At 41.1% G+C, this 25,501-nt stretch overlaps 1 protein-coding gene across 8 annotated transcripts in view; it reads left to right on the top strand.

Annotated features, from left to right (window-relative positions):
* Positions 1-25,501, top strand: part of sorbs2b (sorbin and SH3 domain containing 2b) — a 308,354-nt gene that overhangs the window by 260,267 nt on the left and 22,586 nt on the right. For 5 of the 8 annotated variants that reach the window (XM_043706062.1, XM_043706081.1, XM_043706051.1 and 2 more), the window contains 6 exons: positions 681-795; positions 905-1,033; positions 10,927-11,130; positions 14,459-15,247; positions 15,698-15,883; positions 19,473-19,583. In XM_043706062.1, the coding sequence (XP_043561997.1) occupies positions 681-795; positions 905-1,033; positions 10,927-11,130; positions 14,459-15,247; positions 15,698-15,883; positions 19,473-19,583 (1,534 nt within the window). Of the gene's footprint in view, positions 1-680; positions 796-904; positions 1,034-6,087; positions 6,187-10,926; positions 11,131-14,458; positions 15,248-15,697; positions 15,884-19,472; positions 19,584-25,501 lie in introns of those variants that run through there. The other 3 variants (XM_043706014.1, XM_043706032.1, XM_043706022.1) reach the window with 2 other exon arrangements.

The following is a 25,501-nucleotide window of genomic DNA, read 5'->3' as shown; positions in this document are numbered from 1 at the left end:
AAGTTTGTGTGAAGATTTGTAGCTCGGGTGCTCGTTGTTGTGGTTCTGTTCGCCGAGTTGGAAGTTTTTGTTGCAAACGTTTCGTCCCCTGGCTAGGCGGCATCATCAGTGCTTGGGAGCCTCCTGCGAAGCGCTTCTTTGATGTTTCCTCCGGTGTTTATAGTGGTCTGTCCCTGCCGCTTCTGGTTGTCAGTTTCAGCTGTCCGCTGTCGTGGTTGGTATATTGGGTACCCAGCACTGATGATGTCGCCTAGCCAGGGGACGAAACGTTTGCAACAAAAACTTCCAGCTCGGCGAACAGAACCACAACAATCATCTCAAAGTGTCTTGCAATCAGTGCAATTTTCAAAATGTAGCTCTTTTCTGAAATAAAGCCATCATTTGCATCTACCTGATTAGAATGGCATGGTCTCAGCGTAACACATCCTGTGAAAGACACCATTTCCAGTGCTCCCTCAGCACAACACTAGGCTGTCAGTCTATATTTTAATCTCGAACCTTGGAGTTTGCCTTGAACCTAGAACCTTGTTACTCAGAGTCAAGAGTGTTACCAACTGACCCATGTTGATGCATGTTATTGTAGAAATGTGAAGAAAATTGTTCAGGATGTTATATGACAGACTATTGTAGTATGGTTTGTGACCATTATATAATATGTATATTAAAATGTTTACCTACAGGGAATTGCCATTCAAGAAAGGGAGCATTGTCTATATTATTAGACAAATAGATCAAAATTGGTTTGAAGGCGAACATCATGGAGCAGTTGGCATATTCCCCATTTCGTATGTTCAGGTCTGTAACTTTCTATCTGTTGTGTTGGTGTATTATGCCGAAAGTTTATGTTGCATTTCTTGTAAACACGTTTTAAATTGGTGAAGAAAGTTTAATTTTTGTTTTGCAGAAGTTACCCCCAACTGAAAAGACACAACCAGTGAGACCACCCCCCCCAGCTGAGGCCCGGGATTTTGGGGAAGCTATTGCGAAATATAATTTTAACGCAGATACCAATGTGGAGCTCTCACTAAAAAAGGTAATTTTATGCATTTTCAAAGCCCAAAGTTTTTTTTTATGATTAGATTACTTACAGTGTGGAAACAGGCCCTTTGGCCCAACAAGTCCACACCGCCCCACCGAAGCACAACCCACCCATACCCCTACATTTATCTCTTACCTAACACTACGGGCAATTTAGCATGGCCAATTCACCTGACCCTGCACATCTTTGGACTGTGGGAGGAAACCGGAGCACCCGGAGGAAACCCACGCAGACACGGGGAGAACGTGCAAACTCCACACAGTCAGTCGCCTGAGTCGGGAATTGAACCCGGGTCTCTGGCACTGTGAGGTAGCAGTGCTAACCACTGTACCACCGTGCTGCCCTAAAGTTGGGAAGTTGTGGTGAATTTTATGCATTTTCAGAGCCCAAAGATGGGAAGTTGCGGTGGTCGTTATCGTGTACCAGTTCTGTGGCATGAATGTTACTTGCCACTTATCAGCTTGAGTCTCAGGTCTTGCTGCATGTGCACAGTGACTGATTTAGTATCTGGGGAATCTCGAATGGTGCTGAACATTGTGCAATCATCAGTGAACATCCCCGCCTCTGACATATCTTAGTAAGTGCTGACTAAAAAGAAAGAAAGAATTGAATTTATTTCGCACAATGGAAGGAGTTAATGAGGGAAATGATAAACTGACAATGACTGTTGCAGATAAGATAAGGTTATAAGAATAACAAAAGATGGAAGGTTACAAGAGTGATAAAAGGACAAAGCTTATAACTCTATATTTGAATGCAAAACAAAATAAAAGAACTAACAATACAAAATGAGATAAGTAATTACGGTCTAGTGGCCATTACTGAGACATGGCTTCAAGCTGACCCAGATTGGGACAGAATATTGAAGGATATGTGATGTGTAGGAATGACAAGAAGTTAGGAAAGGGAGGGGGAATGACTGAATTAAAGGTGATATCAGCATAATAGAGTGGAATGACCTAAATTCAAGACTCCAGGATATAGAAGCAGTATGGGTAGTGATGAGGAATGATAAAAGCATGAGCCCAGTTGTGTACAGGCCTCCATCAGTAAACACATGGGTAGGACAGAGTATCAAGGAAGAAATAATGGGAGTCTTTCAAAACAGTACAGCAATTATCATGGGGGATTTTGACCTACCTATAGACTGGAGAAATCAGATGGGAAGTTCTCTCGATAACAAATTTATTGTATGTTTTCAAGATAGTTTCTTGGACCAGCATGTTGTTGTACCAATGAGAAAGCAGGCATTACTATACCTGATTTTGACTGGTGATTTAGTATTAATTACTGACCTCATTGTGTAAGGGGTAAGAGTGACACCATTTTTATTTTAAATTTTGCATACAGTTTATGAGAGCAGTGTCTATCCAAGGCAACCATTTTTGAGTTTACAAACAAGGGCAGTTACGAGGACATTAAAAGCAGAGGCAGCATAAGTGAACTGGCAATTTAGGCTAAGGGATAGGTCAATAGAGATGCAATAGAAAGCATTTAAGAAGATAACCCAGAATGCACAGAACAGATACATTCCAACAAATAAGGAAAATTGTAAGGGATGGGCCCTCCGTCCATGGTTAATTTTCAAAGTCAAAGATAGTATCAACCTCCAAAGAAAATGTATATAATGGTGAAGAGGTAGGCAGCAGGTAAAAAGATTGGACAGTATACAACACCAGCAAATAATTACAAAAAGATTAATAAGGAGAAAAAAAATTACAGTATGAAGGGCAGTTAACCAAAAATATAAAAATAGGTAGAACATAGAACAATACAGCGCAGAACAGGCCCTTCGGCCCTCAATGTTGCGCTGACCTGTGAACTACTCTAAGCTCATCTTCCTACACTATCCCAACATCATCCAGGTGCTTATCCAAGGATTGTTTAAGTCTCCCTCATGTGGCTGAGTTAACTACATTGGCAGGCAGGGCATTCCACGTCCTTACCACTCTCTGTGTAAAGAACCTGACTTTGACATCTGTCTTAAATCTATCATCCCTCAATTTGTAGTTATGCCCCCTCGTACTCAATTTGTAGTTATGCCCCCTCGTACACGCTGACATCATCATCCTAGGAAAAAGACTTTCACTGCCTACCCTATCTAATCCTTTGATCATCTTGTATGTCTTTATCAAATCCCCTCTTGGCCTTCTTCTTTTCAACAAGAACAGACCCAAGTCTCTCAGCCTCTCCTTACAAAAGCTTCCCTCCAGACCAGGCAAATCTCCTGTGCACCTTTTCCAATGCTTCCACATCCTTCCTGTAATGGGGTGACCAGAACTGTACACAATATTCCAAGTGCGGCTGCACTATCGTTTTGTATAGTTGCAGCATGACATGATGGCTCTGGAACTCAATCCCTCTACCAATAAAACCTAACACACTGTATGCCTTTTTAACAGCACTATCAACCTCGGTGGCAACTTTCAGGGACCTATGTACATGGACTCCAAGATCCACGTGCACATCCACACTACCAAGAATCTTTCCATTGACCCAGTATTCTGCCTTCCTGTCATTCTTCCAAAAGTGAATCACCTCACTTTTAGCTGCATTGAACTCCATTTGCCACCTCTCAGCCCAATTCTGCAGTTTATCCAAGTCCCCCTGCAACCTGTAACATTCTTCCACACTGTCCACTACTCCACCAACTTTAGTGTCATTTGCCAACTTACTAACCTATCCACCTATGTATGCATCTAAGTTATTTGGGACCAGCAGTGGTCCCAAAACAGATCCTCGTGGCACACCACTAGTAACCGGATTCCAGGCTCGATATTTTCCATCAACCACCACTTGCTGCCTTCTTTCAGAAAGCCAGTTTCTAATCCAAACTGCTAAATCACCCTCAATTCCAAGAATCTGTATTTTCTCCAACAGCCGACCATGGGGAACCTTATCAAAAGCTTTACTGATGCCCATGTACACCACGTCAACTGCCCTACCCTCATCTACATGCTAGGTCACCTTCTCAAAAAATTCAATGAGGTTTGTGAGACACGAGCTATCCTTGACGAAACCATGTTGACTATCTGAAATAAAATTGTTGCTTGCTAGATGATTATAAATCCTATCTCTTATAATCATTTCCAAAACTTTTCCTACAACAGACATAAGGCTCACTGGTCTTTAATTACCTGGGTCATCTCTACTGCCCTACTTGAACAATGGTACAACATTTACAATCCTCCAGTCCTCTGGTACTAAACCTGTAGACAATGACGACTCAAAGATCAAAGCCAAAGGCTCCGCCATCTCCTTCCCTAGTTTCCCAGAGGATCCTTGGATAAATCCCATCCAACCCAGAGGACTTGTCTACTTCCACTCCTTCTAGAATTGATAACACCTTTTCCTTACTAACCTCGATCCTTTCTAGTCCAATATCTCATATCTCATTCTTCTCCTCCATAATATTCTCCTTTTCCTGAGTGAAAACCAATCAGAAATATTCATTTAGCATCTCCCTGATCTCCACAGGGTCCACACACAACTTCCCACGTCTGTCTTTGACTGGCCTATTCCTCCCCTAGTCATCCTTTTATTCCTCACATACCTATAGAAAGCTTTAGGGTTCTCCTTTATTCTATTTGCTAAAGACTGCTCATGTCCTCTCTTTGCTCTTCTTGACTCTCTCTTTAAATCCTTCCTAGCTGATCCGTAACTCACCTGAACCATCTTGCCTCATCATCACATAAGCCTCCTTCTTCCGCTTAACAAGAGATGCAATTTCTGTAGTAAACCACGGTTCCCTTATCTTATTACTTCCTCCCTGCCTGACAGGGACATACCTATCAAGGACACGAAATATCTATTCCTTAAACCAGCTCTTCATTTCGATTATCTCCATCCCCTGCATTTTGCTACCCCATTCTATGCATCTTAGGTCTTGCCTAATTGCATTATAATTGCCCTTGCTGCATCGATAACTCTTGACCAGTGGCATGTACCTATCCCTTTCCATCGCTAAACTAAACGTAACTGAATTATGGTCACTCTCTCCGAAGTGCTCATCTACAACTAAATCAAACACCTGGCCTGGTTTATTACCAAGCAGCAGATCCAGTGTGGTCTCCCTATTTGTCGGCCCTTTGACATACTGTGTCAGGAAACCCTCCTGTACACATTGGACAAAAACTGATCCATCTGACCTACTAGAGTTCTAGCAATTCCAGTCATTGTTGGGGAAGTTAAAGTCCCCCATAATGACCACCCTGTTCTTTTCACTCCTACCCAGAATCATTTTGCTAATCCTCTCCTCCACATCCCTGGAACTCTGCGGAGGCCTATAAAAAACTCCCAGCATTGTGACCTCTCCTATCCTGTTTCTAACTCAGCCCATACTACCTTAGTAGACGAGTCGTCGTCAAACATTCTTTCAACCATTGTTATACTATCCTTGATTAACAAGGCCACACCTCCCCCTCTTTTACTGCCTTGCCTCTTCTTAATGAAAGAACCCTGGTACCTGCAACATCCATTCCTCACCCTGCCCTATCCATGTTTCCAAAATGGCCACAACATTGAAGTCCCAGGTACCTATCCATGCTGCAAGCTCACGTACTTTATTTTGGATACTTGTGGCGTTGAAGTAGAGACACTTCAAACCAGCTTGCTGTCTTCCAAAACATTCTTATGACTGTGAAATCCTGTCCATACCCTCCCTACTGTCATCCTCCTGTGTACTGGAGCTATACCTCAGGTTCCCATCCCCCTGATGAGCTAGTTTAAACCCACCCAAATAGCACCAGCAAATTTCCCACCCAGGATATTAGTACCCCTCTGGTTCAAGTGAAGACCGTCCTGTTTGTAGAGGTCCCACCCTCTCCAGAATGAGCCCCAATTATCCCAGGACCTGAAACCCTCCCTCCTGTACCATCCCTGCAGCCACATGTTCAGCAGATATCTCTCCCTATTCCTTACCTCGCTATCAAGTGGCACGGGTAACAAACCAGAGATAACAGCTCTGTTTGTTTTAACTCTCAGCTTCCACCTTAGCTCCCTGAAATCCTGCCTTACATCTCTATCCCTCTTTCTACCTATGTCTTTGGTGCCTGCGGCTTGAGGCTGGTCACTGTCTCCCTTCAGGACCCCAAAGACACGTTCCGAGACATCATGGAACCTGTCATCTGGGAGGCAACACACCAACCGTGAGTCTCGTTTGTTTCCAACAAATCTTCTATCTGACCCTCTAACTATTGAATCCTCAATGGCTAACATTCTCCTCCTTTCCCTCCTTCCCGTCTGTGCAACAGGGACAGGCTCGGGGCACAGTGCACCCCCGCATTGATTTTTTTCCCCTTCGAACAGTTACCCAGCTTTCTTCCTGCCTTTAGAGTAACTACTTCCCTGTAACTCGCATCTATCATAGCTCTGCCTCCCAAATGATCCGAAGTTCATCCAGCTTCTGCTCCAGTTCCCTAACACTGTCTTGGAGGAGCAAGAGTTGGGTGCACTTCCTGTACTTGGATGGGATACTAATGGCATCCCTTACCTCAAGCATCATGCAGGAGGAACATTCCTCTTCCTGCATTGCCATCCCTGCTAGTCCCCTTATCACAAAGTAAAAAAAGAAGAGAAGCTTACCTGATGTGTCCCTGGTGTTTTAGAGGAGGTGGTTGGGTAGGAGGCCCTACAAAGGTAGGGTCTCGGTTTTAGAAAGGACTCACGTATATAGCTGGAGGGAAATAAAAAAAAAGTCCCTCCTTTCCCAGAAACCTCTGCTCTCTGATGCCAAATGTAAAAGCTCAAATCAGTGACTCACCGCTCCAGACAGGCCCCAGTTCCAAGCTCCTGCCCTTCAAGCTGCTGAAGCTGCTGCTGAAAAACAGAAATGATCACAAAAGGTTCTTCAGATATTTAAAAAAGAAAAGAGTTAACAAAGTTTTAATGAGTTAACACCTCAGCATTTCTCCTCTCCACTTCCTAGGCATTGACTTGGACAAAGGGACTGAAGGTATGGTGGCTTAAATTGCTGATAATGGTTGGAAAATGTGTTGTGGAGAGAATGCAACAAGCCTAGGAAGGGGTATGTTAGGTGAGTGGGTGAAGATCTGGAAAACAGAGTATCATGTGGAAAAGTATGTAGTTGCCCATTTGGCAGCGTGAATTTTAAAAAAAGATATTGTCCAAATCATAGAGTCCCTTCAGTGTGGAAGCAGACCATTCAGCCCATCGAGTCCACATTGACCCAAAGAGCTTCTCACCCAGATTCAGCACCCTAGTCTAATAACCCCACATCTCCCATGGCCAATCCAGCTAGTCTGCACTCTATGGGCAAATTTAGCATGGCCAATTCAGCTAACCTGCACGTATTTGAACTGTGGGAGGAAACTGGAGCATCCAGAGGAAACCCACCCAGGGAAGGGGAGAATGTGCAAACTCCCCATAGACAGTCACCCGAGGCTGGAATGAAACCCGGATCCCTGGTGCTATGATGCAGCAATGCTGACCAGTAAGCCCCCATGCTGCCCCAGTGAGATGTTGCAGAGTCCTGAGATTAGGAGGGAGAATTGGATTGGCTACCCTAGTATATAAATGACAGAAGTTTAGTATGCAGGTACAGCAAGAAATCAGGAAAGCTAATAGAATGTAATTCTTAAATGTGAAGTGAACTGAATGCATGAAAGGGAGGCTATGCTTCAGTTATACAGGGCATTAGTGAGACCACATCTGGTGTGTTGTGTACGGTACTGTCACTGAACTCACATAAGGAAGTTAATGCAGTTCTGAGAAGATTTATTATTCTAGTCCCCAGAATGTGTAGATTGTCTCATGAGAAAAGACAAGTTGCGTTAGCTCAGTATCTTCTGGGGTTTAGAAGAGTCAGAGATAACTTAATTGAAGCATAGAAGATCCTGACAGACTTGGCTGGGTGGATGCCAAAAGGATGTTTCCTCTTGTTGCAGAATCTGGAACTAGGAATCATCATTTAAAACTAAGGGGTTGGTAATTTAAAATAGAGATAAGCGGGAGAGAAAAATTCATTCAGAAGGTTGTGAATCTTTGGAATTCTCTTCATCAAAAGGCAGTGGATACAGAATCATTAAATATTTTTAGAGTAGAGGTAGATGGGTGGCACGGTGGCACAGTGGTTAGCACTGCTGCCTCAGAGCACCAGAGACCCGGGTTCATTTCCCGCCTCAGGCGACTGACTGTGTGGAGTTTGCACGTTCTCCCCGTGTCTGCGTGGGTTTCCTCCGGGTGCTCCGGTTTCCTCCCACAGTCCAAAGATGTGTAGGTCAGGTGAATTGGCCATGCTAAATTGCCCGTAGCGTTAGGTAACGGGTAGATGTAGGGTATGGGTGGGTTACGCTTCGGCGGGTCGGTGTGGACTTGTTGGGCCGAAGGGCCTGTTTCCCCACTGTAATGTAATCTAATCGTAATCTAATGGATTCTTGTTTACGAAGGAGATGAAAGTTTATCGGGGATATGCTGGAATTTAGAGTTGAGGTTAAAATCCAGATCAGCCATGATCTTACTGAACAGTTAAGTAGGCTCAAAGGGCCAAATGGCCTAATCTTGTTCCTTTGTCTTCTGTTTGTATGTTCTTAGTTCCTCAGGACACATTGCTCTGATAGAAACCAACTGACAGGAAGAATAGCTGCCTCTGCCAACTGAACTTCATTCTCATTCCCCATTTTTCTTGTGAATGTTGTAATTTTCCATCTGAAAACACAATTCATAACTGTGCTAAATGAGCTTGCTTTCTAGTTAGTTTAGATTACTTACCGTGGGGAAGCAGGCCCTTCGGCCCAACAAGTCCACACCGACCCGCCGAAGCGTAACCCACCCAGACCCATTCTCCTACATTTACCTCTTCACCTAACACTACATGGCCAATTCACCTAACCTGTACATTTTTGGATTGTGGGAGGAAACCGGAGCACCCGGAGGAAACCCACGCAGGAATGGGGAGAATGTGCAAACTCCACACAGAGAGTCGCCTGAGGCGGGAATTGAACCCGGGTCTCTGGCGCTGTCAGGTAGCAGTGCTAACCACTGTGCCACCGTGCCGCCCACAAATTAGTTATCCACAATTGTTAAGAATTGTTAGTTAGGTGCTGTTGCAGTCCTGAATGCATTCATGTAACTATTGAACACATCTCTCTCATTCTCATAGAGAGAGTCTGAGAGAGGTGTTTACCTCTCAGTTGCTATGTTGTATGTTACTCAATATTCATGTTGATTGATTGTTCTCCTGTTGTATGTAGCTTGTAAATAAACTAAAAAAGGAGGGAACAGGGGAATCCAGTTGGGAAAGGATCCAATAACTGTGAGAATCAATGAATATGATCTCTTACAGTTTCAATTTCTTTCAACAAGTTTATATCATCATAGTATAACATTACATGCTTTATTGCATTGATTAGATCTGATTCCTAGTGAGTTGCTGGGATAGGAATGCACCCGATGAGGTTATGTGCCCTGGTGGGGTTTTACCTTGACCATCCCTGGTAGGTAGGCAGTAAAATGCATGTAAGCTTTTAATAATGCAAGCTTGTGTGGAAGAGATATGCCAATATAGCTACTGACCTCATTACAGCCTTGACTGAGACATGGACAAAAGAGCAAAATTCAACAATGACTGCACAATGTTCCTCAGATGCTGAAGCAGTCCAGATTCAAATGCAGCAAGACCTGGACAATATCCAGGCCTGAGCTGAAAAGTGGCAAGTAATATTCACACCACACCAGTGTCAAGCAATGAACATTTTCAACAAAAAAATTTACCATCTCCCCCTTGATATACAATGTCATCACCATCACTGAATCTCCCACTGTCAACATCCTGGGAGTTACCATTGTCCAGAACCTGAAGTGGACTAGCCATTGGAATACAGTGGCTATGGGAGCAAGTCAGAGATTAGGAATTTTGCAGTGAGTAACTCCCCCCCCACCCCCCCCCCCCCCCCCCCGACTCCCCAGAGCCTGTCCACCGTCTACAAGACATAAGTCAGGAATATGATGGAATATTCTCCACTTGCATGCTTGAGTGCAACCCTAATAACACTCGAGAAGCTTATTACCATCCAGGACAAAGCAGCCCTCATGAATGGCACCACATCCACAAATATCCACTTCATTCGCCACTGGCACTGGCAGCTGTGTGTACCATCTACAAGATGCACTGCAGAAATGTAGCTGCTAAGGCAGTACCTTCCAAATCCACGACCACTTCCATTTAGAAGGACAAGGGCAGCAGATGCATGGGAACGCCACTATCTGTAAGTTCCCCTCCAAGCCCCACACCATCCCGACTAGAAATGTATCACTGTTCTTTCACTGGTACTGGGTCAAAATCCTGGAACTGCCTCCCTGATGCTATTATGAGTCTACCTATACAAAATGGACTGCAGTGGTTCAGGATGACAGCTCAACATCATCTTCTCTTGCGTAACTACGGTTGGTCAATAAATGCAGGTCCAGCCAATGACTCCCACGTCTCATTATGCTAGCTGTAGAGACAAGGAGATTTAAAAAATAGTTGACCTCTCTTTCGGCAAGCAGTCTTTCTATGAGTTAGACATCTGAGCACAGTGCAGTGTTGTGCTAATTATTGGGCTGGATTTTAGCATCAGTAACATTTTATCTGAAACGTGAATCAAATGGGATGAGCAGGTTCTGTGGGAATATGAACAGAAATCTGTCAAGATTTTCTAAATGGACCAAAAGTCAAAAATTAACATGAATGCAGTGCAATCATAGACTCAGATTTGTCTTAATTTGGACTTGACAATGGTTGGCTTGTGTTATATCATGAGCCAGGAAATGTCTAGTTTAAAAGTTAAACTAAAAAAGGTTGTCAAAATAAAGCATAATAAGTCTTTTTTCAGTAGTGTAGCACGGTGTACCAGTGACTGTACAACTGAAATATCTGCTTTCCTCAGGGTGAGAGGGTCATTCTTGTCAGGCGGGTCGATCAAAACTGGTATGAAGGAAGGATTCCTGGGACAAATCGACAGGGTATCTTCCCAATTACATACGTGGACGTTCTCAAGAAACTTCAGCCGAAGAACACCGCAGAGTACCCCAGGCATTCTCTGCCCCTGAGCTTTTCCAGTGATAGAATTCACTGTTTGGGATCTACAAAGGTAGGCAGACCTGTGCATTATTGGTCATTTAGCAATTTTACACAAAGGTTATTTTAAAACCACTTGGGTTTTCTCTGTTACTGACCTGCTAAAAAAATCATCTCAACAAATAATGAACAAAAAACACCCAAACGTATCTGAAAGGAGGAAAATTAGTACTCTGAATCTTTTCATCTTTTAATTATCTGTATTTGGACATAGATGTGTTATCATTAATATTGCAGGGCATTTTGAACCTTGAAATAACAGTGAACTTTAGAAATTTGATTTTGTTTAGTTGTTAAAGTAAATTATTGATTTTTGATTTGCTTTTCAAGCCATTTGACCAAATGGATTAGGATCCTGTTTTTTGATGAACTGGCATTCGTACAGTTTCACCCAATGGAATGCAGGACTCTTAGTGCGAGCTTTAGTGACACAAACTGTCTGTAGTTTGGTACCAATGCAGACAGGCTCTGAGAATGATTGAAACAAGCTGCATTGTCACCTTGATGCATTAGAGGTGGGGTGAGGTGGTAATAGCTCTATGAGATTAGACTAATGTGGAGCTGGATTTGACACAGCAGCCTGACCCAGGTTAAAATGTTTGAAGGAGCACAGCAATGGGCCCCACTACCATTAACATTGGGACCACATTCTCCTAGGCAAAAGTCCCACCTTTGAGAGCGTCGATACGTAAGTGACAGCCATTCTGGCTACATGACCAGACATATTTAGCTGTGTCTACCTCAGTATACAATGTGAATGCTTGTCAACTGAGCACTTCAGAATTTCATAGTTTGTCCTGCAATCTGATCTTCTGAAGGTCCAAGTCACATAATTCTAGAGCAAAGTTGGCAGGGCTTTTGCACTGTGGTTGGCAGTTTGATAGGCATACTTACTACTGTTCATTTCCAGACTGATATTGGAGTCTGTCAAATGCTATGGTTGCCCTTACAATTATTGAATGTGTCTTGTCATCAGTAGGGTTGGGGTTAGGTTAGACAGCTCGAAAGACTATGCTGCAGAGATAAGTGAACTTATCAACTAGTGATGCTGCTCACCTCTGCTCCTAAAACATGGGGCTTTCCTGCAGCAGGCTTGTACTTCACATCAGCGTTCCTCATGTTGATCATGAGGCTGAGTTGTTACGTGCATTGGAGAACATGTCTGTGATAGGTTGAATGTCCAACTCTGACTGAGTGGCTAATGCACTGTCATTAGCAAGCAGGAAATGGTGAACTATGATTTTGGAGACCTTGGTCTTTTCCTGAAGTCATTCTCAGATTGAGCACCTTCCTATCCATGGGATATTTGATGTTGATGCCAGGGTCGCCATTACAGAAAGCGTCAGCAAAGGTAAAAGGGTTAGTACTATCATACAGCCCTGTTTAACTCCATTAATAACTAGGACTAGGTCTGAAATCTCACTATCATCCACAAAATGTGTGAGTATGGCACAAAAGGAAAACCATAGAAAGTATCAGAGAGATGTAGCTAATAAGACTAAACTAAAATGTCTTGGTGATCTCCATTGATAGAGTATTGTACATTGGTTATTACTTCAGTCCAACCTGAGTTCAAAAATTGTGTTCAAGATTGTAAATGTCACTCTGTTACTTAAGAAGGGATTGTGGGAGAAACTGAGTAGCTGCAGATCTGCCAGTTTAACATCAATTGTGGGGAAGTTGCTGGACAATGCAAATAATTTCTAGCAGAACCTCAAACTGTCATCTAACCAGTACAATCTCAAGCACATTTTAGGCTCAAACCATAAACTCTACCCCAAGATCTTCAGCAAGTTTGAACTATTTTTCTAATCAACCTATTTTCAGTGACCTGGTGGGACTTGTACCCAGACCTCTCGATCCAGTGGTAGGAGACTACCATTGGACCACAAGAGAGTTTGATTAAGGACCATGGCATGTGTATTAATGACTTACAAATGCAAAAAAGATGTGATCTGGCATCTTCTCCATAGTTCCACGTGTATATTTTACACAGAAATAATGTTTTACACAGACACCATGTTAAGGAGCTGATGTTAAATAATCCTCAGTTGTGTGTCATCCATCTGCAGTTATCTACTTAAGTTGTTTCTTCTCTCCAGGTAATCAATCTTTTATGGGGTTTTTTTTAAAACTGACATAAATACTGCATATATAACTCACAAGAGTTATCATTAGACCAATCAGACCATGAGACATGGGAACAGAAGTAGACCATTCAGCCATCGAGCCTCCTCACCATCCAGTGAGATCATGGCTGATCTGATAGTCCTCAACTCCACTTTAACTGCCTTTTTCTAAAACTCTTGACTCCCTCACTGATTGATAATCTTTCTACTTAATAAGCCAGCCTCTATAGCCCTCTATGGAAAAGAATTCTACACATTCTCTATCTGTGGTGATTGAAACCAGGGTCAGGTGACTCTCATTAAGCAAGAGATCCTTAATTGGGGTTGTTGCCCTTGTTCAATCAGGGAGCCCTGACTGACAGATATAAACAGGAGACAGGACAGGTCTCCTCAGTCTAGGGACTGGTTTTGAGCTGGCTGGTCAGAGCCCATGCACTGTGCACTTGTCAATAAATGTTGACTTGGTAACAGGATATCAACCTCTGTGCACTTATTTCACTATCCTTTGACAAAAGAAATTCCTTCTCATCTCTCATAAATGTGCAACCACTTAATTCCAAGATTATACCCTCTGGATCTAGACTGTCCAATTTCATGGCTGTGCATAATTATTGTGATATATAAACAAAACTACACCAGTGACAGTGCATAATTTGACATGTTTGCTTCATATCTTTCCTACATATCAGAGACTTTCAGTCGAGGCAAGATACCTAGAGGAGGTGATTCTTTCTTCTTTGCAATCATTTCCATTTCATTGTCTTAGACTTAGGAATTTCCTTCTCCTATCAGGTGCATAAAATTTCAACTGAACATATTGTTGTATATTATACAGAACACTGATCGAGCAAAGTCAGTTTAGTATTTTGAGTGTAAAAGTAATTTGGGCTAAATGCTCAATCAATAGTTAATGCAAATACTGTGCTATCAAAGTGCTCTTTGTCTCACGAGTGTGCATTTTTACATATAAATCCTTCCTCGATTTGCTGCTTGTATTCTTGTGAAAATGTAGTTTTTATGGGCAAGAAGTTTAGTATTTAACTAGCACAGGTAACTGAACAAACTGATGAATGAAGTGGCATTCTATTAGGTGGTTTGAGTCAGTGCTCGTCACTACCTTTGGAAGTCTGTCATTGAAAACTGCTTTCCATTGTCATTGTTTTGTGTTCTTTATAAGTTTATTTTCTAAACTTTTCCTGTTTCCTTTCTAAGTTGACTTCTTGTCAAAGACTCAATACAACAGCCTTCGGGCATCATCATTCACCCTGTCCAAATAAATCTGCAGTCAACTCAACTACCAATGAATGGATATCACTGACTGTTGGACTGTCCCCAGTCAACACCACAGCCCCTACAACACCTCCTTTTCCTGATAACCGGGTCTCTGATTTAGTTAATATTTTGTCAGTCACCTCCTATCAATCTGACCCAACGCCCTCTACAAATATTGCCTCCTGTGAAAAATTGAGTAATTTCATTCCAGTCACATCTACAACCAGCCTTCCCAGTTCACCTAAAAGTCTGCACCATCCAGTTTGTCAACCATCATCCCATTCCATCTTGTCTTCACCCATGTTTTCATTTCACACGATGCCCCATGGATATGATGCAAACATGAAGCAGAATGCAGAAAAACATCAGGAATTCCCTCAGAGGCTCAAAACTCTTTCCTCTGTCAATGGTAAAGCAACCGACACAATGGAAGTTTCTTTAGTTATTACAGAGCCATTTGAAAGTAGCTCTCTAGAGAAATTGCTCCAGGTCAGGGATGAACAGGAAGAGGAACTCTGTGAAGAATTGCAGTCAATCATCGATGGAAGCCAGTCAAAGAATAATGGAATTAAACACACATGTTTCTATGGGCATAAGTCGGATCCAAACAAGGAACTTCCAGCACTTTTTATAGAGGAAGATCCTAGTGAGGTCTGTAAGGCACCAGAGGCGCAGAGACAGAAGCCAGTTTTACCTGATGATCAGAAAGCAGCACGTATTGAAAATGAGGTACAAGTACCACGGAGAAAGAAACTAGTTTTGAAATAATTTACTTTTTATTTACTAAATCTGGAAAAAAATCTATGTTTTAACTTTTTAAAATATGTTTTAACTTAAACATGGAGCTAACTCGTATTGTCTCAAAAGTAGCATGCTATTGTTGTCTTAAGGGACTTCATCTTTAAGAATAGGAATAAATACATGCCAGCGTGTTTATAAAAAATGATTGGTGTGTGTTAATATGTGATATCAGGAAATATTCAAACATCTGTCTATTTATATATTGCATGTGTTACGTTGACTACCACAATGGCATTTCTGAAATATAATTGTAATTAGAAGCATGTATTCAAAGTCAGTAGGCAAGTAAGAAATGGCGCACCATTTTCAGTTTGAATAGTTTGTCATAGTTGGTCCTTTTTTGTTATTTTCTTTTTCAACTCTTCTCTTTTTCTATAGACTGTTACATCTGGAAGTGACAAAACTCTTGCTTCTCCTTCCTCACTTTTGCCTGCTGCATATCTATCCCCACTGCCAAAGATCTCCTCCACTATACCTTTCTCTGCACCTTCACAACTCCCTCAACGACCCACATTCTGCACCAAATCCTCTTCCAGTCAGGAAGTTAGGTCTCCGAAGTTGAAGGTAACGTGGATCACATCAAGCACATATAGCTGGAAGTGAACTGCACAATGTGTTGTGGTTATTAAGGTTTTATCTTTGTTGTAAGGTGGTAACCAGTTTATAAAAGTTGGAATAGTAACCACTATCACTCCATGGAGAGGTGTAGGGTTTGCTTTTGGTCACACTATCCCGGGCATCTGCAAGCAGAGGTCAAGCTACTTCCAACAGGGATGAAGAAAAACTGCCTACGAATCACCATCAGATATTTGGAGTTTAAATTGGTGGGAGCTAAAACATTAGAAAAGGTGATAAAACAGATAAGTAAATTTAATTATTAAGAATTTGCTTAAAAAAGACATAATTTGTTAAATATTTTCCTAAAAACATAGAAAATAGGAAACAGAATAGATTATGTGGCTGTTCGAGCCTGCTCCACCATTCAGTATGATCATGGCTGATCATCCACCTCAGTACCTATCCCACAATCAACCTTTCATTCCTTTAGACTTTAAATCTATGTCTCTCCTTCTTGAAAACATTAAAAGTTTTGGCCTCCACGCTTCCTGTCACAGACAATTCCGCAGGCTCACCACTGTCTGGTTGAAGAAATTTCTCCTTATCTCAGTCCTAAATGCCCTCCCCTACATCCTCAGCCAATTAACTCTGATTCTCAGTCTCCTAGTCATTGGGAACATTCTTCCTGCATCTGCCCTATCTAGTCCTGTTAGAATTTTGTAGGTTTATATGAGATTCCTCCCTCGTTCTTATGAATTACAGCGAATATAGTCCTCACTGCACATGTCAGTTCTTCCAACCTAGGAATCAGTCTGGTAATTCTTTGTTGTACTCCCTCCAAAGCCAGAATATTATTCCTCAAGTAAGGAGACTAAACTGCACATGCTATTCCAGATTTGCTCCAGCTCCCAAATCCTCCCAATATGAAGGTCAGCATACCATTTACCTGCTTCACTGCCTCCTGCACATGCATGCTGACTTTTTGTAATGAGGTCTTGTTGCACCTCCCCCTTTCTCAACCCATCACAATGTAGATAATAATCTGCTTCCTGTTACCAAACTGGACAACTTCACATCTGTCCCCATTATGCTTCATCTGCCATGCATTTGCCCACTCACTCAACTTGTATACTGTATGTATAATTGAAGCATCTCTGCATCATCCTCACAGTTCACCCTGCCACTCAACTTTGTGCAATCTGAAAACTTGGAGGTAGTATATTTAGTTCCCTAAATCACTAATATATATATATTCTCTATCTATGTCAATGCACTACCCGCACACCAATGATCCCATGTACTTTAATTTCAACTTGAAAGCATCAGGACAATTCACAAAAATATTACTACAAGGGAAACAAGCATCTATACTGCATGAGAGAAGAGTTCCGAATGACAGACACCTTGCCATGAAGAAATGCACCCATTAATCCTTGCAGACAGTTAACTGCTAGTGTTTAAATTCAACAGATTTACTCTTTACAGGTTTAAACTTTAAACAAAACCTGTCAGCTGACAGTCAATTGATACTAATGGATGCATTCTCCATGCTAATTCTCTTGCCAAACAATCAGCACTCTCTTCTGATGTGGTATAAGCATTCATTTTTCCCCTGGACTTGGTATTTCTTGCAATTGTCTTGATGAGTGCAAGACAAAGCATTATAATAAAATGTCTGTCAGCAGTATTCAAATTTTGCATTCCCAAGTGACTGCTTATTAAGGAACAAGGAGGAATTCAGGAGATCAAGATAGCTCAAAACAATAACACAGGGTGCTATTAAAAATGAATAAAAAGCACTTTATATAAAAATAAATGAACGGCTTTCTTATCTCCAACATTGACATTTTTTCTGCATCACTTTAAAATAACAGATAAGATTAGGTGTTAAGTGTTACCTATCAACCTAATAATGTCATATTTGTTGACAGTTCCAGAAAAGATGATTTTCTATTTATTAGATTTGAATTACCTAACTTAGAAAACAATGGCAGAACTCAGATTTGAAGCTGTTTGTATTTTGACAGGTATTTCCGAAATCAAAATCACAATCAAAAGCTCAAGTTTACAGAATAATGAGAATAGTTTAGGCAGTGTGCCAATATGTTGCCAATAGAATTCCACACAGAGAGCTCTCATGCTCAATATAGCAAACATGCATATGATTGGAAACAAGGTGAAAAACCAATAAGTTATTGTTAACTAGAATCTTCAACCAATTTGGGTTACTCATAATAACTAGGGAGATTATAATGTGGTCCTCAATTTATTTTTTATTTAGATACGCCACTAGGGTTTTAGGACCACCACTGAAAACAGCCATGATCTTGAGATTAAATGAGGGTAAAAAAGTTTTATGAACAACCATTGAAAGAAGAAAGTGACTGTACTATCTGTGAAAACTGCATCTTTACATACTGTGCCTACTGTATGCATTTCTGTAAACCATTTTACTCTCCTTAAAGGATATTAATCTGATTTCACCATATTCCTTTCAGTTTTCCAAAGTGTTTTGAGCTCCCACTTAAATATCAGCATGTATTTCCTGCATAATTTGGAAAAATCATTTTGCGTACAAAGGTTGGGAGACCTCTTACCTTTACTTGTAGTTTAGGGACTGCACTGTCGTTTCACCTGCAAGATCTGGGTATTAAATTGGAATTTTCTGATAGAAGGAAGCTCTGCATTGCCAGTAACAGAAATATGCTTGGGCCATTTTAATCCAGCTGCCCTTAAGGCTGCACTGTAACACATCACAGATTAATTCCATAACATAACGGCTAGGGAAGTCCCACATTCATTCTCTGTTCTTTACTGAATTCATTGATATCAATGGCTGGGACAGTTAGCTGGTTACCTTTGTTTATGGGACTGCTGGATTAGGGTGGATTGAATCAACCAGGGTTTCTATTCCTGATCATTGACTATTGGAAGTATTAACAAGTGAACATCGGGTGAGAATAGAATGGTGTGTCCAACCAGGTAGCACGTTTAGACTAATTTTCAAGTTTGGCACATTTGATTGAAACAGTAAAGCGACCATAAACCATGGAATCATATTCAAGAAACTTCTTGAGGAGGAGAGAATAGGCAAAGTAGACAATCAAAAGTTGGTGATATAAATTACTTAAAGCATAAAGCCCAGATAATGTGTGCTTTTGAATAAGGCGAGGATACGATTTACTTTGGTTCAAAGACACTATAGTTTTGGTGTGAAGTAATTTTGTTTTACATCTGCAGTTAAAAGCTTTCTGATGCCTTTAACCAGAGTCTGATCCACTCTAGCATCAGTGTAATGAGGATTAGGAATTTCTGGAGCAGGTGCACTCACTCACATTCGCTTTGCCGTTACTTTTTGGCCTCTTGACACTTTTATCTATGCTCAATGTGATAGGCTATCTTTTGGAAGCCAGAACTATTGTGCAACAATCTTATTTGATTTAGATGAAGAAATTCCAGACATACTTTGTGTTTCCAACATTTCTGTGCCATAATATTTGTGCCTACATATTTCTAATACTTTTCCTAAGTGGTTTGCTCTTTTGAAATAACTTTAACTCTAGGCAGTCAGATTGCAATTTTGTGGCTCTTGCAGACTGGATTGAAGACTGATGTAGCTATTGTTGGTAAGCCTCCTCGCAGCCCTGTGATGTCTAAGCGATCCTGTGGTTCACCTGTCAGGAGTAGTTTTTTACCATCTCATCGGGTAGGGGAATTGGGAAAGTGTATGCCAGACATGTGAAATTGTTTCCCTTTCTTTCTGATGTGTATCTGTGTGCATTGAACTAACAGTACTTTCTTTGACTTATTTTCTGATGCTCTTTGTTGCTTACTGGTGTGTTTTTATATTTTAGGATGCCCTGTTATGACTCATCTCCTCCCTGCTCCCACCCTAACACCCCACCATGTTGTAGTGTGCTCTGACAATATATGACAGTGCAGGTTACAGCAAGAATTATATGTTAAATCAGACAATTTTCAGAAAACTGATCGCTGTAATCATGAAAGAACATTAGACTTCTCAAAAATTGATCAGAGTATGAATCCGCCATCTGCTTATTTGCATGTTTATTGCTATCAGTATCGAGTTAATTTTAAAATGATTTTGGCTCACAGTCCTTTTGTGAAACTGCTATGTCTTTAAACTGTGCAAAAAGTCAGTTGTCCTTGCATTGAAAGCTATACTGTACCTGTTTTGAAATCACAAATATAACTCTTGACCATGATTAAGTCATTCTCTTTTCACATTATAACCATTAATATGTTTCCATTTAAAAAGGAGTGAGGGAAGACAGACTGGGGCCAGGAATTAATGAGGCTTCAAGGAACAAGCTGGGAATTGGGAGTCCTGGGGGTCAGCAAAATCCGATGGGATGGTCAGGACTGCTTGTTCGTTTTAGCAGCTAGATGAAAGATTATGAATAATCCCCTGGCCGTATTTTCACTTCTTTGTCACATGCGGAGATAATGGAGCAGTGCTCCATCTGTGGTTAAGCACATGTCAGGCAGCAGATATAGTGGCCACAATGCCATTTTCCAGTAATAATCCGAAGTCACCGTATAGAGGTTTATAAAATCATGAGGGGTAATAGATAGGGTTAATGGTAGGTGTAATTTCGCTAGCGTGAGGGATTTCAAGACCAGGGGGCGTATTTTTTTATGGTGAGAGTAGAGAGATTTTAAAAAAGACATGGGGGCAATTTTTTTTTACAGAGGGTGGTTCGCATGTGAACGGAACTTCCTGAGGAAGTGGTGGATGCGGGCACAGTCACAACATTTAAAAGACATTTAGATAAGTACATGAATAGGAAAGGATCAGAGGGATATGAGCTAGGAGCAGGCACATGGGACTAGCTTAGTTTGGGTTTATGTTCAGCTTGGATTGATTGGACCAAAGGGTCTGTTTCTGTGCTGTATGACTCTATGACTGTTGTTATGAAACCAGCAAATTAACTGCAAAGATTAGAATTATTCATTTCCTGCCAGAATGATGGGCCTGTCACCCAAAGAATCAAAGAGTCTATCTAGCTAGCCTTAAATACAGACAAGTACTCTTCCTCCACTGAATCCGCAAGTCTCCCCTCCATGTCTTATGATGTTGAAAATGAGATTTCTTTCTTAGAAGAAGGATACATCGCTAACTAAAAGTGCATTGGTCTGTTGTGGTAGCACCTAGTCAGACTATTTTCTTCCTTTATTCTTCTGCGGGATGTGGGTGTCTCTCTGAAGGCCAGCATTTGTTCAGAGGACAGTAAAGGATCCTATTGCTCTCGAGTCATCGATTGTTGCAGAAATCTTGCTGAGTTGCTGAACAGCATTTGGTAGATGGTACATTCTCCTGCACGTTTGGCTGGTGCTGGGGAATTGAATATTAAGATGGTGGATGACCAATCAAATGTACTGCCTTATCTTAAATGATGTTAAACTTCTTAATTGATATTGGAGACACACTTACCCTGACAACTGGAGAGTATACAATCATACTCCTAACTCGTCCTTTATAGATGGTGCAGAGGCTTTAGGAAGTCAAGAGATGAGTCTAGACTCGTAACAGAGTTCCCAGCCTCTGACCTGCTCTTTCAGAGTCGAGACTGTGGTGCTGGAAAAACACAGCAGGTCAGGCAGTATCCGAGGAGCAGGGGAATTGAAATTTTGGGCAAAAGCCGTTCATCAGGAAGCCCCATTCCTGATGAAATGCTTTGCCTGAAATGTCAATTTGCCTGCTCCTCGGAGTCTGCCTGACCTGCCGTGCTTTTCCAGCACCACACTCTCGACTCTACTCTCCAGTATCTGCAGTCCTCACCTTCACCTGCCCTTATAGACACATGATTTAAATCGATCGTCAGGTACAGTGGGATGGGGTTGGCCAGCTAGGTTTGAGATCAAGAAAAATGTGGAGCCAAGTCACTGAATATATTCAAGAAAGAGAGAGAAATTTTTAGATTTAACGCATCGAGGGGCATGGGGAGAAAGTGGAAATATGGCATTGAGATAGAGGATCAGCCATGATCATTTTGAATAGTAGAGCAGACTCAAAGGGCTGAATGGCCTACTCCTGCTGCTAGTTTCTTTGTTTCTATGTAATGCTATTGAACATAAAGAAGAGATGGATTCTTGCATGTTGGGGATGGATGTTTCCAGTACTTAACATACATGTTACTTTAAGGTTCGGGACTCACGGACTTTCCAAAATAAGCAGAGGAGAATTTAAGTACTCTTAAGGCAGTTTGTAAGATTATTGTGAAGCACCAATTTAAATGTGATGCATAAGCTAAATAAACAAGAGGTACATAATCCACGAGAGGTGAGAATAGAATACCAAAACCCAGGGTAAAACAGTGTATTATGTCTGTAGCTTGTGATGGAAACATTCTGCTCTCAAGCGAAAGAGTTCAGAAACTGAAGAAGGCAGCTTCTTGATGAGGGACTGTCGCCTGTCTCCAAGCATCCATTAATAACATTTATTTCTAGAAGTTGGCTGTTTACCGTATGTCTGATATTTGTTTGAATCCTTCTAAACAATTAATACAGGACAGAGACCCAGAATGCTGATGGTGGGGTGGGTTGGGGGTGGGGGGAGTACACTGCTCTCTGGTCTATCACCTCAGCACAACTTTGTTTTAATTTACCTTGTGCTGGGAGCTATTTGTTCGCCTTTATTTGACACTTATATAGATAAGAGGGTACAAACCACTGCTGATTTATGAATCGCACATTTGAATCTGGTGACTTTGATATTTCTAGTGACTGTGACTTCCAGAGGGGTAAAAAATGGTCTCACACAATGTCTGTTAACTCCATAGTAATTTAATAATAGATTGAAAAATACAGTTTCGTACATCCTGAGCTGGAATGTCATGCCAGTCTAGCTGCACGAAGGCCAATTCATTACCTGAAGCGTTGGTTACAATTTGAACTGAGCCATGCACTTCTGACGCTGTGACAAAGCAGCACATGTTTATGCGACTCCGATGGACTTCTGAACTAGTGTCCTGGGCCTGAGATGATTGATCACCAACGACCCTTTCCCATTTTGGAAGAGAAAGTTGGAGGAGAGACAGCAATCATAACAATATCATCATTGCAGCATTTTGTTGCCGATTGTTGAAATTCTAATTTTCAACATTCAATTAGGAACATAAGTCAACTTTTCTGTGCTTTTTGGTCTTAATGAATTAGAAATTTTAGAGTTTTGTGTGTTTTATTACCTTGGTGATCATCATAGCACAAAGGAAAGATTGAGTCCTAAAATTAATAGTAACAACATGGTTTTGTGAAAGAGAAATCATGTTTATCCAGTTTATTGGAGTTCTTTAAAGTTGTAATACAGACTGTGAATAAATGGAGCCCGTAGATATATTGTACTTCAATTTCCAGAATTTAACAAGATGCAACTTAAAAAAAAATTGTACAAAGACAATTGTAGGGAATTATATATTGGCTTTGGAGAGAAGATTGGACAGCTGGCAAGCAGAAAACAGAGTAAGCATAAATGGATTGTTTTTGATTGACCAGTGTAATTCTGTTGGAGTATGGGTTTGTGCCTCAACTTTTCAAAATTTATAGCAGTGACTTAGATGAGGGTAGCGAAGGCCTGGTAAATTTGCAGGTGACACAAAGATATATAGCAAAGTATAGTTACAGACCAATAGATAGGTTGAGTAAGTGAGCAAAGTCTGAGCAGTTGGAGTTTAATGTTGGACAATGTAAGGTTGTTCACTTTGGAGAGAGGTGTATTACTTGAAGAGGGAACGACTGCAGAATTCTGAGGTGCAGAGGAATCTAGATGTTCCAGTACATGAATCACAAACATTAGTACATCAAGTACAGCAATTAATTAAGAAGACTAATGCAATGATACCATTTATTAAGGGCGGAATTGAACATAAAGGGAAGGATGTTATGCCTCAGTTAATACAGGGCATTGGTGAGACCACATCTCAACTTCTATGTGTAGTTTTGATCTTATTTCGGGAAGGATATAATTAGGTTAGTAGCTGTTCAGAGGTGATTTACTGGATTGATTTCTAGAATGAATAAGTTCGGTTATGAGGAAAGTGTGGGCTTATTTCTACTGGAAATGCCAGGTGGCTTTTCTCCAGTATCCTGAATGGTCTGGACAAGGTGGGTGTGGAAGGATCTTTCCTCTTGTAGGTGAGACCAGAACTAAGGGGCGTTGTTTCATAATTAGGGGCCACCATTATAGATATAAATAAGACCATGTTCCTTCAGAGGATTGTACGGTGTTGGAACACTCTGCCCCGGAAGGTGTGTGTGTGTGTGTGTGTTTCTGATAGATTCTTGTTAGGCTAAGGGTCGATGGGAATGTGGAAATGGAATTGGTTTATCTCTTTTTTTTAAGCCTCTGATTCTTCTTAATTTAATTGAGGAGTTAAAAACTGAAAAGGCTGAGTATTTTGTATTGAAAAGTACTATTCCATCCAAAAAGATAGCTGTTAAGGAATAAAGTGCTTATTGAAATACTGTGGAGTTTGTTGCCATTTTGAGTCTTCTTTCTTAGTGATGTAAATTAAGGAGGATTATCGCAGATATAGAGAGTACCTATTGAACTAGAGAATGGTATAAGTTGTGTGCTTTGCAGAAGCTATTTGAACCAAGAATACATATTGCTAGTTATTAGATTTTATTGCTTGTATTCAAGAGTTAACCACTGGTTTAACACAATTTTTAACACAGAAGGGAGGAATTAATTGTGTATGGCAAAACATCTCTGGCTTGGGCTACTGTTTTTCCACTTTAAAAACTTTGCTCTTCATACTGCTCAATACTAAATGGTTAATGAGGAGAGACAAAAATACATTTGTTTGGTCAGATAGGTCCTGAATATTGCTGAGAACAATGATGTTGTCAAAGCTTTTCTTCTTAAGTACATAAAGACAAACACAATAATGCCAAATTTCAAGCGATCACTTCATGTTAAACCACATGAGAAAAATGTACAGGTTGGTTGGCAGGTCGACTGTGATAGTCCAAAGCATTGCCATGGAGAATGCAGAAGGAAATATAACAGCTTGGAACCCACGCTCCTAAAGCACCTTCTTTTACTTGATGATAACAGGCAAAGTACAGACTGCACTCAACCAGCCTATATTGGTCAGACCCAAAACAAAACATTTCCTGCTTGACATGATTCTGTGATGAGGCAGCACTTGCAGAACAGGACTGAATGCGCTAATAGCTATATCAGCAGTTAATTTAAGATGAGCTCACAATGTGCCTTAATTATTTGCTAAGTTGCATACATTCATATGCAGGGGTCTATTCTCTGCAAATGAAAGACGACAAGCAGGACTTATAAACTTAATGGTAAGGTCCTGGGGAGTGTTGCTGAACAAAGAGACCTTGGAGTGCAGGTTCATAGCTCTTTGAAAGTGGAGTCGCAGGTAGATAGGACAGTGAGGTGGCATTTGGTATGCTTTCCTTTATTGGTCAGACTACTGAGTACAGGAGTTGGGAGACCATGTTGCGGCTGTACAGGACATTGGTTAGGCCACTGTTGGAATATTGCATACAATTCTGGTCTCCTTCCTATCGGAAAGATGTTGTGAAACTTGAAAGGGTTCAGAAAAGATTTACAAGGATGTTGCCAGGGTTGGAGGATCT

This window comes from Chiloscyllium plagiosum, chromosome 2 (genome assembly GCF_004010195.1).
Source record: "Chiloscyllium plagiosum isolate BGI_BamShark_2017 chromosome 2, ASM401019v2, whole genome shotgun sequence".
Taxonomy (NCBI): domain Eukaryota; kingdom Metazoa; phylum Chordata; class Chondrichthyes; order Orectolobiformes; family Hemiscylliidae; genus Chiloscyllium; species Chiloscyllium plagiosum.
The sequence above is the reverse complement of the archived record's forward strand: the minus strand, read 5'-3'. Positions and strand labels throughout refer to the sequence as shown.